At 42.4% G+C, this 14,765-nt stretch overlaps 1 protein-coding gene across 2 annotated transcripts in view; it reads right to left on the bottom strand.

Annotated features, from left to right (window-relative positions):
- Positions 1–14,765, bottom strand: part of foxp4 (forkhead box P4) — an 86,115-nt gene that overhangs the window by 17,273 nt on the left and 54,077 nt on the right. Inside the window, exons 4-8 of one of the 2 annotated variants that reach the window (XM_041980332.1) lie at positions 11,080–11,202; positions 7,876–8,016; positions 4,098–4,236; positions 1,436–1,637; positions 858–956 (exon numbers count right to left, since the gene is read on the bottom strand). In XM_041980332.1, the coding sequence (XP_041836266.1) occupies positions 858–956; positions 1,436–1,637; positions 4,098–4,236; positions 7,876–8,016; positions 11,080–11,202 (704 nt within the window). The remainder of the gene's footprint in view (positions 1–857; positions 957–1,435; positions 1,638–4,097; positions 4,237–7,875; positions 8,017–11,079; positions 11,203–14,765) is intronic. The other variant, XM_041980333.1, reaches the window with a different exon arrangement.

Raw genomic sequence — 14,765 nt, 5'->3', positions numbered from 1 at the left:
TTGCCGTCATATGCTGGTTGTTCTTTTGTGGTAAGCCTATGTGTGTGTTTTTGTGTGTGTATCTGTTCATATTTATGTGTGTGTGTGTATTTCTATATGAGTGTGATGATGAAAGATTGGGCCAGGTTTGGTTTGGACTCAGGATACAATAAACGTATCTGTGTGTGTACGGCAGGTCCGGTAGCAGATGTGGTTTAGACCTGGACCTTTGCCTTCGACTGCTGTCTCCACATATATTTACATGACTATGTACGGGTGTATTTGTATGTGTGTATGTGTGTGAGTGTATAGTGTGTGTGCTGGATGGGATGGGGATTCTCCCAAATCAACATCAGAAGGTTGTCTAACAAAAACCATTTGTCTTGCAGATGGAAATATGTCCCTGTGTCTCACTCTTCGCCTCTTCCTGATCAGATGTGCAGGCTGGAGTGTATGCTTTGTGTGTGTGCGTCTGTCTGTGTGTGTGCTGGCTGTGGTTTAGTCAACTCAGAAGCAGCTCAGACAGCAGACATGACAAACGGCTGGCAACCACATTCTTCTCCACATCAGCCATGCATTAGCTTAGCAGGCTAACACAGTAATGCTACTGTTTTTGCCAACTCTGTTGGAATACCAGCAACAGGCTGTAGCTGTGGTATGACAGTGTGTGACATCTTCATGCAGCTGGTGGAACCTCTTTTAATTAACACTTGTCCACCCACTCTGACCCCTTCCAAAATGAGGTCAGAAGTCAGGGTCAACAATGCTCTTGGCGCAAGCAGTGAATCAGTGCTAAAGGACACCACTCTCCTCTATGTACTTCTAACTTGATCTTGTCCTCTCATGTGTGTGCTTGTGTACATGTATATGCTACTCACTGGCTGCTGGGAGGTTGGCTGCCTTTGGGGTAAAGAGGGACATGGTCATCTCCGCTGTCTGCCTTGGTGAAGGATGATATCCACTCAAACAGTCTGGCTCTTAAAGATGGAGACAAGCCCATGAGCAGCCAACACAGCCACAAAGTATGCACTTTACAAATACACATGGAACATACATCCCTGAATACAGCCACATTGTATTTTGAAATGACTGCACCACCATCTTTTTCTACTTCTCCTGAATCCACCACCCTCTCCACTCCTCACATCTCCTCCACACCATCCTGTCATGTCAAAATGTGGTTGACAGCATACTGGCAGAGCATACTGAGCCCAACACACGTCCTATCAAATGAGCTGAGAGATGTTTACACCCTGGTGATGTGTGATACACCATATGTGTAAGTTTTTCAACTGTGTTTCTATGTGTGTGCGTGTTTGTGTGTGCAAAAGCACAACTAGAAGCTTAAAAGTTACATCCGACAAGACAGAATAAAACTGAATGAGAGAGAGTGGAAGTCAAACAGAGAACCGACAGAATCTCAATAAGTTTATTGGAAGAGTGTGTTTCTTTTTACCTGTCTCTCTTTGGGGTGTGGCTCTGTCCATTGGGCAGGCTGTGCAGAGGAATGTGAGCACTGGCAGCTTTGGGGAAGGCTGAGGTAGAATTGGAGCTGTTGGTGCTCAAGTCCAGGCCCTCGGCCTGTTTGAGGGCCTCCTCGCTGCTCGGCACCCCCGACACTTCCTTCCACAGCTGTTGGAGGTCTGACGGACACATCGCTGCACAAGAGGACAAAGTTAACTTAGCAGCAGATATCATGTAACGTCTTGATAATTTTCACATGTTCCATGCAAATGTGATGACAGAATGTTTGAATTAAGCTAATTGAAATTGAGCTTGGAGGAAATAATGTTATCGATAAATCAGATACACGCAGACAGACTATAAATAAACTGATGACACAAATGCTGTAGCTGTACCCAATTATTCTCATCCACATAAACACTACACTACTATTACAGCTGCTGTGATGAAGAGTGAAATACAAGGCAAACTTAAACAGTGAAGAGGGTGATTTATATGTCAACCTCACAGACAGACACAGTTCCTTAATTTCCCATCTTCCCCATCAAAAGTTGCTAATGTCACTTTTAAAAAAGTACTACTCACTCTACTCAGAGATAGGTCTTATTAGCCCAAAATAAGGGCCTGAAATGATGTCACAATGGTGAGATTTCCATATAAGAACTTTATCAGTAACACTATTTGTGTGAAAAGTGTGTGCACAGTTTGAGCGCCTTCTAGTTGCAGCTTTGTTACTTCAGGTCCAATGAAGGAAAGGAGTGAGGCAAAGACGCCACAGCCTACTCTGATGGATCTTAGCATGCACACACATGCGTGCACACATTTGCACATACACACACAAAGACCTCGCAGCAATCCAAATATTATGTCTGCTTTGTCTGCATTCTTCTACAAGCCCGCCAAAACAAAAATTCTCACCCTGAAAGAATGAGGTGGTGTGTGCATGGACTTCTGTAATTGTGTTTGTGTCTGTGTGTGTGTTATCCAAGAAACCCAACCAATCTGTAGACATGCTCAGAAAGTGAAATGGTAAAGTAGATCAAGATTGTTATGTCAAGTAGCTCATACCATAAGTCTATTCAATTTAAAATAAATATGTAACATTAGAGAAACCAGATGAAAGCAGTTTACCGATGAGCGCAAGCCAAAGCAGAAGAACAGATTTGTAATAAAAAAAAAAAAATCATGACTTGAAAACTGCTCTTACGATTTTCTCCAGCTATGGGTGTCAGAAACAATGAATTTGAGAACATGAGAGTGCTTCTGGTAACCCATATTAGGCTAACAAGGTCGTTTTTACTTTTCAGTGAAGTCTGTAAACAAAATAAACATTTTGGGAAGTGTTATAAAAGTTTCATAAAAGGCAGGTTCTAAATAGATGGAGACAAATCAAGCAAAATAATTTGTATAAAAGCTGTACTTTTTTTTTTTACAAGTTTTGTCCTTTTTAATTTATTTTCATCAAGGAACTTGTTGGATTTTATAAAAGGGAAGTTACAAGAGGTCTACAAAGTGCCTCCATTTTAACCACTATCATAGGAATAAACAAAAACCCAAGCAGGACCCCTCATGTCTCCCCCTACCTATACACCGAACACAACAGTCCTTTGAGGCGGGGCAACAATGTGTGCATTTGTGTGTGTAGGTCCATGTGTTTATGCATGAGTGTTTGTGTGTTTGTGTGGCATGGCCGGTCAGAGGAATGCTCTGGCTCACGCCTGGCTGAGCCGTCACAATGGACCAGCTCTTTCACACTGCAGGGAAATTCCACTCTAATACAGAGCGAGAGAAAGAAAGAGAAGGAGACGCCAAAGCCAAATGTTTGCAACTGTCTGAAAAATTAGACTCTCCTAGCACAACTGTATCCTCTTATCCAGTCATTTCTCTGTAGACCGGGAAATCAGTTTGTCCTCTGATGGACCTTGTATATTTACAAAATTTATCCGAAATGAACTTTTCCAAACTTTCATTGATTTTTTTTTTCTTTTTTTGTGATGTATGTGTGTATATGTGTGTGTGACTGAAAGTGAGGCTGCATCAGGGGGAAAAAAGGCAGAGATCAGAGACAGAGGGAAGGAAACAGGTCTGTTTGGTCAACTCAGTCAGCGCTTTAGCAATGTTATGGGCACTTTAGAGCCCTGAAGGCATTCTCGGTGAGTGAGATAACGTGCATGTGTGTGCGTTGATGTGCACGTCCACAGACAATAGTGGGCATTTACAAACACACGCATGGTCACTAAGGGCGGGCTTGCAACAGTCAACATTAATCATTCTAAAACTCTACTGATAATTTTAAGGGACTGTGGGTGAAGTTACACATAGGAAAAGACAAAAATTCAGTGGGCACAGCAATAGCAAAGTGACAATATTCTTGTGTCTGGCTAAACTCAAGTACAAACACACACACGCATACATCTCTAAGCAGGAGGCTTAGTAGCATATTTTACCTATTATCCAAATGAGTACTTTCCACAAACCCACCAATCAGGTTTCCTTTTATCTTTTATAGGCTGATTAACTTAACAGGCTTCACAGGCAGCGCTGGGTACAGGCCTGCGTGAGTGTGTGTATGTGTGTTTGCAGTTAGGGCCAGGATGTGTGTCACAAAGAGTTGCATGTTTAAGGCTCTGTTCTACATGTGTGTGAGCACGTACCTTGCTGCAGAGATTGCATGGCGGCGGTGGGCTGCAACGGAACCAGGCCTTGTCTCTGGAGGTTGAGGATGTGCTGCTGCTGAAGCTGCTGCATTTGGATCAGCTGCTGCTGGAAGGCCAGCTGCTTACTGCCTAACTGCTGCAAGCCAGAGGACAAACACATACACACATAAAAATTAGGTTAGACAAGTAATAGTTCCATTTTCTGTTATTTAGTGCAAAGAGCTAGGATATTAAAGGGACAACACACACACACACACTCCTCCATCTTGCCTTTAAAAGATTTTTTAAACATAATGCAAAATATTTCATTGTAATGTAACAAATAGTTCATTTCAGTAACAGTTTTAACTTGGCGTGATAAAGTTACTGAAAATTAATTAAATTAGAAAATAACTTTTACTATGTCATATGGACTGTTTATCCCATGACATCAGTTAGTATTAATCTATTCAAGTACAAAGTAAGTAAACTTGTAGGAAAATATGCAAACAAAATACATAAAGTTAGAAAGTTGAGAAGTAAAATTACACTCATTTTATAAAAAGTAAAGAAGCCTGATTCCAAACTGTGAGGACCCTGAGGACGTTAAGAAGGGGCAAAGGGATTAAAGGAGGTTAACGGGAGAGTGGAGAGGCCTCCAGAGCATGTGGTGATAATGTCTGTGTGTGTTACTGTGATAAATGTCCCCTTTCCTGCTGTCCCAGTCTGGGGCAGACCTGGACTGTGCAGTGCTATTTGAAAGCCCCTCCCAAACCTGACCCTGCACAACCAACCCCTGAGAGAGATGTACTTTATCTTTCACAGATAACTGGTGGGGAGGAAAAATAAATAAATACAACATCTCATTGTGTGTGAAAGAGAGTGGCGGCCTGGACCTCTTTGAACAGAGAAAACTCACAGGAAGGGCAAATAGGTCATTTCCTTTCAGACTTGGTCTCTGGGGAAGAGAAGTGTGGTGGTAGTGTGTTTGTGTGTGCTTTTTTTGGGTGGAAACGACAATTATCAGCACATCTTTTCTTTACCTGGATAATTTAATGGTTTAAGTAAATCACATTATATGATTTACTGGAAATTTGGGGCTGCTTCTACAGAAGCAATTTGCAAACACTACTTGCACAAAGTCAGCCTCAAAAGTTACAAATGACTGTTGCTCTCAAATGCTCCAACCAGTTATTACTTGAAAAGGAAATGATCTCATTGAGAAAAAATCTACACGTTCAGTGAAAACACACCTTTGATCTTGGTTTATTGATAAAAATGGATAAGGACATTTTGAGGTGAATAAAATAACTTAGTAGTAGAGACAATTGCAAGACCAAACAGATGACATTCATGATGCTTAGATGTTTTTACTTTTCCACAATGTCATGGATGAAGCCCAGCAGAACGCCGCAGTAACAGGTTTTCCCAGCATCAGTCACATAAACTTGTCCACCACAGGACGTGATTGGCCATTTGTGGATGGCATTATCCACTGGCACATTTTCAAGGCTGTATTTGGAGGGAGGGGTCTCAAGGCTGAATAGCTAAACATTTTTTTCAAGTACACAACTTACAGGAAGCAAGACAAAAAACAAAAAAAAAAAAAACATCTGCAACTGGTAATGGCAATGTTGTTCCTTCCTTGAAGCTTTTGCTGTTCAGAGCTTGAAAAAATTTAGAACAGTCAGTAACGGCTTCTAGTCCAAAACTGTTCAGTCACTTTGTGAGTCCAGTAGATCCGATATAATTGCTGAGAGGGCAACGTTGATGTTATTAGTTAAAGGTGTATCATAAGCATAAAACTAGGAAAATCAGACTCTTAAGCTGATGTGAGATGTGTTGTGAGCCTGGACAAAGTTTGTGTCATGCTTACATAGTTCAGCTCTTTGAAGTGGATTGCCAAATTCTCATTAGTTGCAATAAATGGTTTATCAAGATCAGAATGTCCTGACTGAAGTGCTTTATCCTTCTCTCTCTCTCTTTCCACCCCCCCCCCCCCCCTTTTTTTTTTCAAACTTGTCTGTCCACTTTATTTGTTCCCCTCCTTCCTCTGTCTTTCATTCCCTCTAGAGACATGGCTACGATTCTTTAAAACACACACATTACATGAGTGTGTATGTGTGCCTGTGTTCTGTTTACATTAGCTGTGGCTGAGTGGCCAAAGCTAGCGCAGTAACAGGCTGTCAATGTGATTTATGAGCACATCACACACTGTCTGAGCCTGCCAGTCACACAGATGCACACATGTGCACACAAACACACACACAGAGGATGCACAGACATACTCTAGATGGACACCCAAAGACACACACACACACACACACACACACACACACACAGGCAAGCAGCTCCTGTGATGGTCAGAGTCACTTCATTAAGCTGACTCCTGACCAGTCCCAAATGCTCCGCCGACACACAAAACACTGCCTCAGCACACACATACGTAGTTTTCCTTTCAATGCATCACTTTCACGCAGACATGAAAGTGAAAAGGAATTGTAGCAGAGAGGGAAAAGGCCAAAAAAGTCAGAGGCACTGATGCACAGAGATTTTATTTTATTTCTCGTCCTTCCTCCACAGTTTTGTCCATCTACTATTTTTTTCTTCCTCTTTGCTGGTTGGAACTACCAACTTGGCTTGGCTGCAGAGTAAATATAAGCTGCAGCATTACAGCTTTGTGGAGGCTGACAAATACACAAACCTTTCAATGCACAACATTTGTCTGACCAGAAGAAATGTCAGAAATGACTACAAAGGTGGTGATTGACACCCCACAGTAACTGAGAACCATTGACTGCTGGAGGGGACCTTAGTCACATGAGTTGTATGAAGCAGGGAGGCATATTCCCCCAGGTGTATGTGTTTGTGCAGTGATCCATCACACATCAAGCCTCTCCCTCTCTGTCTGCATGTATGTGTAGCTGTATGACCAGTGTTTGCACTTGTCTCCTTGTTACAGGACGAGCAACCTGAAAACTGGGACAGTGGCAGAGCGCAGGGAGAAACAGAAAGCGTTTGAGGCACCCTCTCAACATGTAACTCAACCACAACTGGTTTGCTTTGGTCACGGTCGAGTTGGTTGACCGCTGTCAGTGAAGGGGGGGTGGGGGGGCTCTGCCCACTGGGAGAAGAGGACAGAGGCGATCGGAGGAAGAGAAAGACAAATCTAGAATGTGTTTCCTCATGCGTTTATCAGAAAAGTCTAACTCTCAAAGTCTTTCTCCTGCAGAGTCATCTATGTGTTTGGCTTAGAAGCATTTACACAAAAGTGCACAGACACACAAACAACTTCTTGCACACACAGGTTATGACAATAATCATGTCTGATTGATTCAGATCCTCTTTTTGAGCCACATTGCAATCCTAGTTGATCCTTTGATATCCTACTGTACCACATGGGTGGTTAAATCTGGCACAATGTGTGTGTGTTCATGTGTATTTATGTCGAAGAGAACAAGTGAGAGTAGGGAGGTTTGTAATTTTGGTAGGATTAGTAGACAGTTAAAAGAATGGCAGACACCACCTACAGTTTCTCCATCCATCTAAGAGGAATAGGCTTAAAAATACATTGTCAGAGCATTTGCTTTCGTTTTGTAGCTAAGTTTGTACACATTAACCAACTTGGAAGTTGGGGGATGAAAAGAAAAATGGTTCTATTTGCTTCCAATGTTCTTTAGATTAGATTATTTTTCTTCAGCCTCCTTTCATTTTAACCACTTTTACTGCATTTAATAGTACTTCTGTACTTCAGAGTGTGCTTGAGCTGAGTGAGAGTATACTTGGTGAAGTTCACCTCTTTTGCTGCTTGCTTCCCAGCCTGCTGTTGCTGTTGCTGCTGCTGCTGCTGTTGCTGCTGCTGCTGCTGCTGCTGCTGCTGCTGAGTCAGAAGCTGGAGATGTAACTGCTCCTGCTGCTTTTTGTAGTACTCCTGTAACTAAAGACGGACACAAAAAGGGAGCGACAGGTTGAAGAGAAGGTGGAGAAAAGGGTGGAAAAATATGAGGTGAGTGAGTTACAACACACTTTCTATGGAACTCAACAATACAACTACAGATTTCTGACATTGCAATCACTCACAATTGTCAGACAACATATTGTGACTTGAATAGGAGTCTGAAATAATGCAGTTTCTGTCGAGGCCTCTGCTCTCAGTCAGGGCCGCAGTGTATTGTTGTGGCGGTGTGTGGTTTATTGACAAACCACACGCAACAAGCAAACACACACCTGACAACGGCTGCTGAGGTACATTATACAGCTGTTGTGGTGTGTCAAGCTGTGTGGCAAGGCAATTGTGTATGTCAAAGCTAAGCCCCCTTGGATTATTCACAGAGTTCAAGCTCTGTAAAGAAGGAACTGATTGTGGCACAATGCAGACAGACACACAAGCAACGAACCAGAAATGCACCTGCAGATGAATGTATTGTAAAGAGGACGACAGCATGACCAAAACATATAAAACATATACATCTGAAGATCTGATGAGTAAACACACCCCCCCCCCCACACACACACACACACACACACACACACACACACACACACACACACACACACACACACACACACACACACACACACACACACACACATACACACAGCCTACAAGACTGAACACGATTGTTCTAAACTTACAGGCAATTAAATGCATGTGTGGATATTTGTCATTGAGACACTTTTAGCAGGCTTGTACAGTTTTTAGTAAGACTGATGTCATGCAACACCTGCTCGGTACGAGCGTTCCTATATTTTACAGCTAAGGGTTTCAGACAGTAAATCTTAAATAGGCTGTTTTCATACCATGTGCAGATAAGAGAAGTGGCCCCAGGTTATGTGTGGTTAGTTATAGGCTGCCCATCATCTGCTATAGTTACAGGTTGATGCAGTGAGTGACGATTTCTACTGAAGATTCTATGTTTTTTACATGACTGAGCAAAGTGCAATAACCAAAAATTATTGCATTTAACATTGTAGTGTTCATCGGAACACACACACAAACACACACACACAAACACACACACATACATTCACACAAACACACACAGTATCCTCTGACTGGCCACAGCTTGTCTGTTTGTTTGAGTTAGTAATCATTAATTTACCCAGGAAGCTCCATTAAGATTACAATCTTGCTGAGAGGAGAGTAATGCAAAGAGGAAAACTCTCACTGACCACAGTGTGTGTTATTCTGTGAGTGAGCGTGTGTGTGTTGTGGTTGTGGAGGGGGGGTATCCTCTTGAGAACAGCTTGTACATGTGTCTGTCTGCAGTTTGTCTTTGTTTCATGGTGCATCAAATGTTCAAAGAGGCTTTTCAGGAGAGAATGACTTCACAGTGCTGCAGTTGCTTCGGTCTTTCATCCGTCTGACCCTACATCGAGCAGACTGCACACCGCTGCCCATCCTTGCCACACACCCATTGCAATGTAATGCTCCTTTTGAGCAAAGCTGTTTCACATTATCCAGTAATCTTATCCCAGTTGTACTTTCATTTTTTTTCGTAATTTACAGCTTTTCTCCAATGATGTTCCGTCTTGTCCTTAATTTAGTTTAAATGCAGGGCTCATTCCTACTTGCAGATCCTTCTGTCTTTTCCATCTGTCTTTCCTCTCTTTTATCGCTCCTTAGGCGGAGTTAATCTCTCTTTTCTGCGTCACTAGCCCCAATCGCCTCCTAATCACACAGACAAATGCATATGCAAGCACACACACGCACCGGCACGCATGCATACACACACACATATATACATACTCGGCTGGAGAGTGGTGAGTTGAGGGAATAATTAAGTGATAATTAAGGTCTTTTTAATGATTTGATTCAGTGGCTCTGTGCATTAAGAGCATGTGTAAGTGAGGCACTCACCTCTCTAGCCTATTACCATGACCTTGACTTTAGTGAACACACCAAGATAGAAAAGCAAAACAGCCGTAGCATAAGTAAAGGTTAGAGGAAACTTAAAGGTTAACACACAAACACATATGAGGATCCACAAATCAGTGCCCATACAAACACACAACTCCTTTGTAGCAATGGGCTGTAAAACTTACTTACACACTCTTACACAAGGCACTATTGCCATGGGGATATGAAATTTAATGCTCCAGTGAGTGATATGTTGGTTGATTGTTCTCTCTCTGTGTGTGTGTGTGTCTGTGTGTAAAAGTGCCTGATTTGCAGATATACACTAAGTTTGCAGTCCATACTGTGGTTAATTAAGTGGGAGAGCAATGTTAAACTCAGTGGTTTTTATTAGCAGTGCAGTGAGTGTGAGTGCATTATCAACCCCTTTCCCTCCATCTCCTTTATCCTCATTACAGAAAAAAAGAGCTGGTGAAGAGGTTCTAAGCCATCTGCATGTCTTTTTCCAGAAAGCCAGCACATTTCACATTTCCATTATAAAACATGTTGTCAGATCTTCCCACTGCAATTTATACTAGCCTAAAGCTACTGCTCCTTATTAAATCTACAGTATTCTCTACTTTGCCTGAGTGTGTATGTACATGTTTTCTAGACATCCTCTACTATGCAATTACTTCTCTATCACCACACTGTTAACAGTCATATTCGCAACCTTTACAAGGCGGCATGTGTGCTTTGCTTGTGTAGGTAGGAGGTGACGAGTTCGTGCAGTTAAATATTTGACAAATCTATTACAGATGAAGTGTTTATTGGTTGGTGTCGACATGGCAACCCCTCTATCGAGGGCCAGGCATCAACACATACTCCTGATTCACTGTGATTCACTGGCTGATGCTAAAAAGCATCCATGTGTTTGTAGGTGTGCATATGAGTACCTGCATCCTCTTAACAACAATGCTACAGAGGCAACAGCGAAACTGCAATGCACGCAAATGTGGATGTGTGCTTATCTTCAAAGATCATTGAGCACTGAATAAGACACAATCATGCCCAGTATTTGTCATCACTTGCTTAAACACTCACACATTCAAACGTGTCATTCTTGAACTTAGTCCACACAGAAAGTGTGTGTGTGTGTGTTACCTGCTGTAGCATAAGAGCTTGCTGTTGCTGCAGCAAGGCCTGGAGTTGAGGGGGAGAAAGGATCTGTTGCATCTGCTGAGGAGTGATCATCTGTGGACTCATCATAGCCATGGACACAGGCACCTGAAGACAGAAGAGGGGTACATGCACATTTTAAATTCCTCACACATCTTTAGCTTGCAGAACTAGGACAGCTCAGTCAGTCAGTGGGTGAAGCTTGTATGTAAAGGCCCAAACAGCAACACGAGCCTTAAGCATGACTGTGCCTGCAACTCAATGGTCAACTCAAAACAAACAATCCACACGGTGGTAACACAGTTTGCTGGTATGGACAGCTAAGTTAGACAGATGTGCCATTCTTATTCTCTGTTGTCAGTCACTGTTAAAAAAGGCTGGCAACACACGCCTCAATTTAATGATAAATAGAGAAGCTAAAAAACACTTATTGTTGACACTTTCCTGCACAAAGCTGGCACTGTTAAAAACTGTCAGTTTCTTTGGCAGCAGTCAGAGATAAAAGGACAGATATGTAATCTCCCAGCCAAATATAAAATCTTATCTGCTTTTATAAACACATGATTATGATGGCCTCTGATTTTCTCTCTCCACACAGTCAGGCCTGGCTAAGAGGAAAGGAACAACAAAGTGGATATCTGATGAGATGAATATCTCATGAGATAAAGCTGCAGGCAGCAAAAGAAACAAGACTGAGACAGAGGACCGAGTTGTGATTTTTGCAGATGTGTTGTGCAAGCAGTTGTAATGTTGGTGCACTGTACACAGAGATGTGCAGAGATGCTTATCTGATAACAAACACTGCAACACTGAGGACAAACTTAGTGCATAAATTTGAAACTGAGAGTGTAAATGCAGACACAATATGTGAAAAAAACATAACAGCAAATCCTGCTGACAAAGCAGTTTAGTACCTATTAACGGCTGCAACAACAGCCGTTAATAGATACAGTTAAGGAGGAGAAGGACAGAGCAAAACGATATCTGGAGAGGGCTGTAGATTTTTTTAAAGGTTGTATTTTCTCATTTTATTTATGCATTGAAGGATGACTAGGCCTTCCTTCACTGGCTGCACATCAATAAACTGTGATACTTTTAAATGTCTTTACATGATGATAGCTACTTCACAGAGAAAAATGCAGCAATTAGATTATTTATCTCTTTTCACTTCTTGAAATTAGAAATATTTAATCTCCCTTATGGTAAAACCATCTGTACGTGTGCAATGTGTGTGTGTGTGTGTGTGTGTGTGCATAGCTTGTTGTAGTGGAGTCTACCCAGTCCCTACCTGAGGGGATGGCAGTGTGTGAGAGAGGGTGAGCTGTGTCACTTGTAAATTAAATCTGTAAATAGCCGATTGTACTTTGTAAACAAAGTTGGCTATAAATACCAACACCATCTTCCATCTATTCAGGATGAAGTGATGAAGGAAAGTTAGAGAAGAGCTAGAGACAGGTGGATCTGGGACTGGACAGAAGAAGAGTGTGACAGGACACATAGGTGGATGTGCTGTAGTGTGTGTTTGAGGTGTAAAAACAGGAGAAGATGAAGAAACAACTGTGTCGAAGTGGGGGAGTGAGTGAGGGGAAGGGTGGCACTGTGGCAGTTGGTAAAGGAAAAGGCAAGGGAGATGAGAGGGAAGTGGAATACAGAGTAAGATGGGGGTTGTGATGGGTGCTGCTTGGCGTCATGCCAGCTTGCCCCCGCCGCTGGGCCTTGTCAGTCTAAGCTGCCAAATGAAAAGCTGTAATTAATTGCTCTTGTGCATCCCATTCTTCCTCCCTGACAACTCATACATTCTATTTTATACACACCGCCGTCAACATTTTCAAGTCACAGGCGTAATAATTACTGGAGTTATAACACCTTTCTGTGTGTCGACTGACGTTTCTGATGCCAGAACCACATGTGCGTGCCTGTGTGCAATTGCACATATACTCTACTGTATCTGTGAGCGTGTGTGTGTGTGGCAGGCTGAATGTTGAGTAGTTAAGGTTTGACGCCATTAATTGCCCCTATAATCTAATATCACAAAGCGTGGTGATTATGGGGCATGCGTTGCCACCGCCATACGACACCGCCAGCCTCAGAGCCCCGCCACAAAACAAAAGCCTCGCCATTAGCGATTTGACGGGCCAGGACAAAAGAGCTTCACAATGCAGAATTATATTTTCATTCGGCTTTGTCTCTCCTGGTGAATGATTTCTCCCCTTTCATTGGACTGTGAATAGGGAGAGCCTGAAAAGCCGGGCGATTTGAAGTCAGCCATTTATTAAATGCATTTAATTTTTTTCTCGCTGTCGTCCCTGTTTTTTTTTTTTTTTTTCATGTAGCATGTTAATTTAAAAGAGAGAGATGCATGATAGATTAGTGGGAGAAAGGTGAAGCTGGGAGGGGGGCAGTGTAGGTGCAAGCAGGCAAAGGATAAAAGGAGCGAGAAAGGAGGCAGAAATGGAAAATAATAGTAAGAAATAAAATGGAAGTTTGTGAAATAACACAGATGTTTGAAGAGGAGAAAAGGATGGCCCACAGGCTGAAGCAAAAGATGTATCATCAACACACTTGCATGCATACACTCACTATCAAGCACAACCACTAATGATAGCAAGATAAAAAAAAACAACCCTGAGATATCGCTCATATTATTAACATGCAAGAATCATTCGCAAGTGGACTCACAATACACGCACGCACTGGTTGACGCACACTTCTGAAGGGTCAGTGGCTGACAGGGGTCAACCCCTGCCATGGATGGAGGGAGTTGGGGGAGGAAGGGATGGAGAGAAGAGAAGAGAAGCAGGAGACAGCCCTGTCGTTTACAGAGAACGGAGGGGTAATTAGAGGGGTTGTTTGAAGAGGGAGTTTAACTGATTAACAAAGGAAGAGAGGGAGCTAGGGAGTGCCCAAAAGATGGGAAGGAGATGGAGGAGAAAGGCATGAGATCCCAGAGGAGAGAAGAGAGAGAAATAGGGGGATGTAACATGCATTTCAATGAGGCTCCATCCCTCTCTCCTCTCCTCCCTTGATGACTTTTCATTCTAACAAGGAGGAAAGCCTTTCACCACTTTCCATTTCAGATGGAACCTCGAGAAGGGAAGTGGGATTGCTTTCTGATATTAAACCAGCTGGGAGTCACGGTGAACAGGCCTAGTGCAGCTCCTGGACAATCTTTTAAATGTCGGTATCTTCTCCAACTTAGTGAGCTTAGTATGTCACATTTTCCTTTCAATCTGAGACCAGAAAACAAATAAAAACACAGAACCCTTAACCAACACATTTATTTTTATACATCATTATGCACAAAAATGATCATACTGGAAACAAAACAAGGTTGTCGCAGACCCTTGAAACACACATTTAAACAGTGTGACACAAGAATCACACAAGTCATATGGCAGTTTATCAGAAAGTAAGTGTCCCGTCAACATCTCTTGTAGCTTCATTGGCAAAGAAGTCTACTTCTGCATTTATTCACCACATGTTTGCTCAAAAGTGTGCAGACAGTAAGTGTGAATTTGTGTGTGTGTGTGTGTATGTGTGTGTGTGAGATGGCAGAGAGTGGTGAGAAGAAAGGAAGCTATAATCAGAATCTAAACAGGTTCTCAGTCTAAATGATGCAGACTCTGCCTCTGGGTCTATAGGGACACATAGGAGAGAAGGATAATTGAAAA

This window comes from Melanotaenia boesemani, chromosome 3 (assembly GCF_017639745.1).
Source record: "Melanotaenia boesemani isolate fMelBoe1 chromosome 3, fMelBoe1.pri, whole genome shotgun sequence".
Lineage (NCBI taxonomy): Eukaryota > Metazoa > Chordata > Actinopteri > Atheriniformes > Melanotaeniidae > Melanotaenia > Melanotaenia boesemani.
This window is presented reverse-complemented; position numbering and strand designations above follow the sequence as displayed.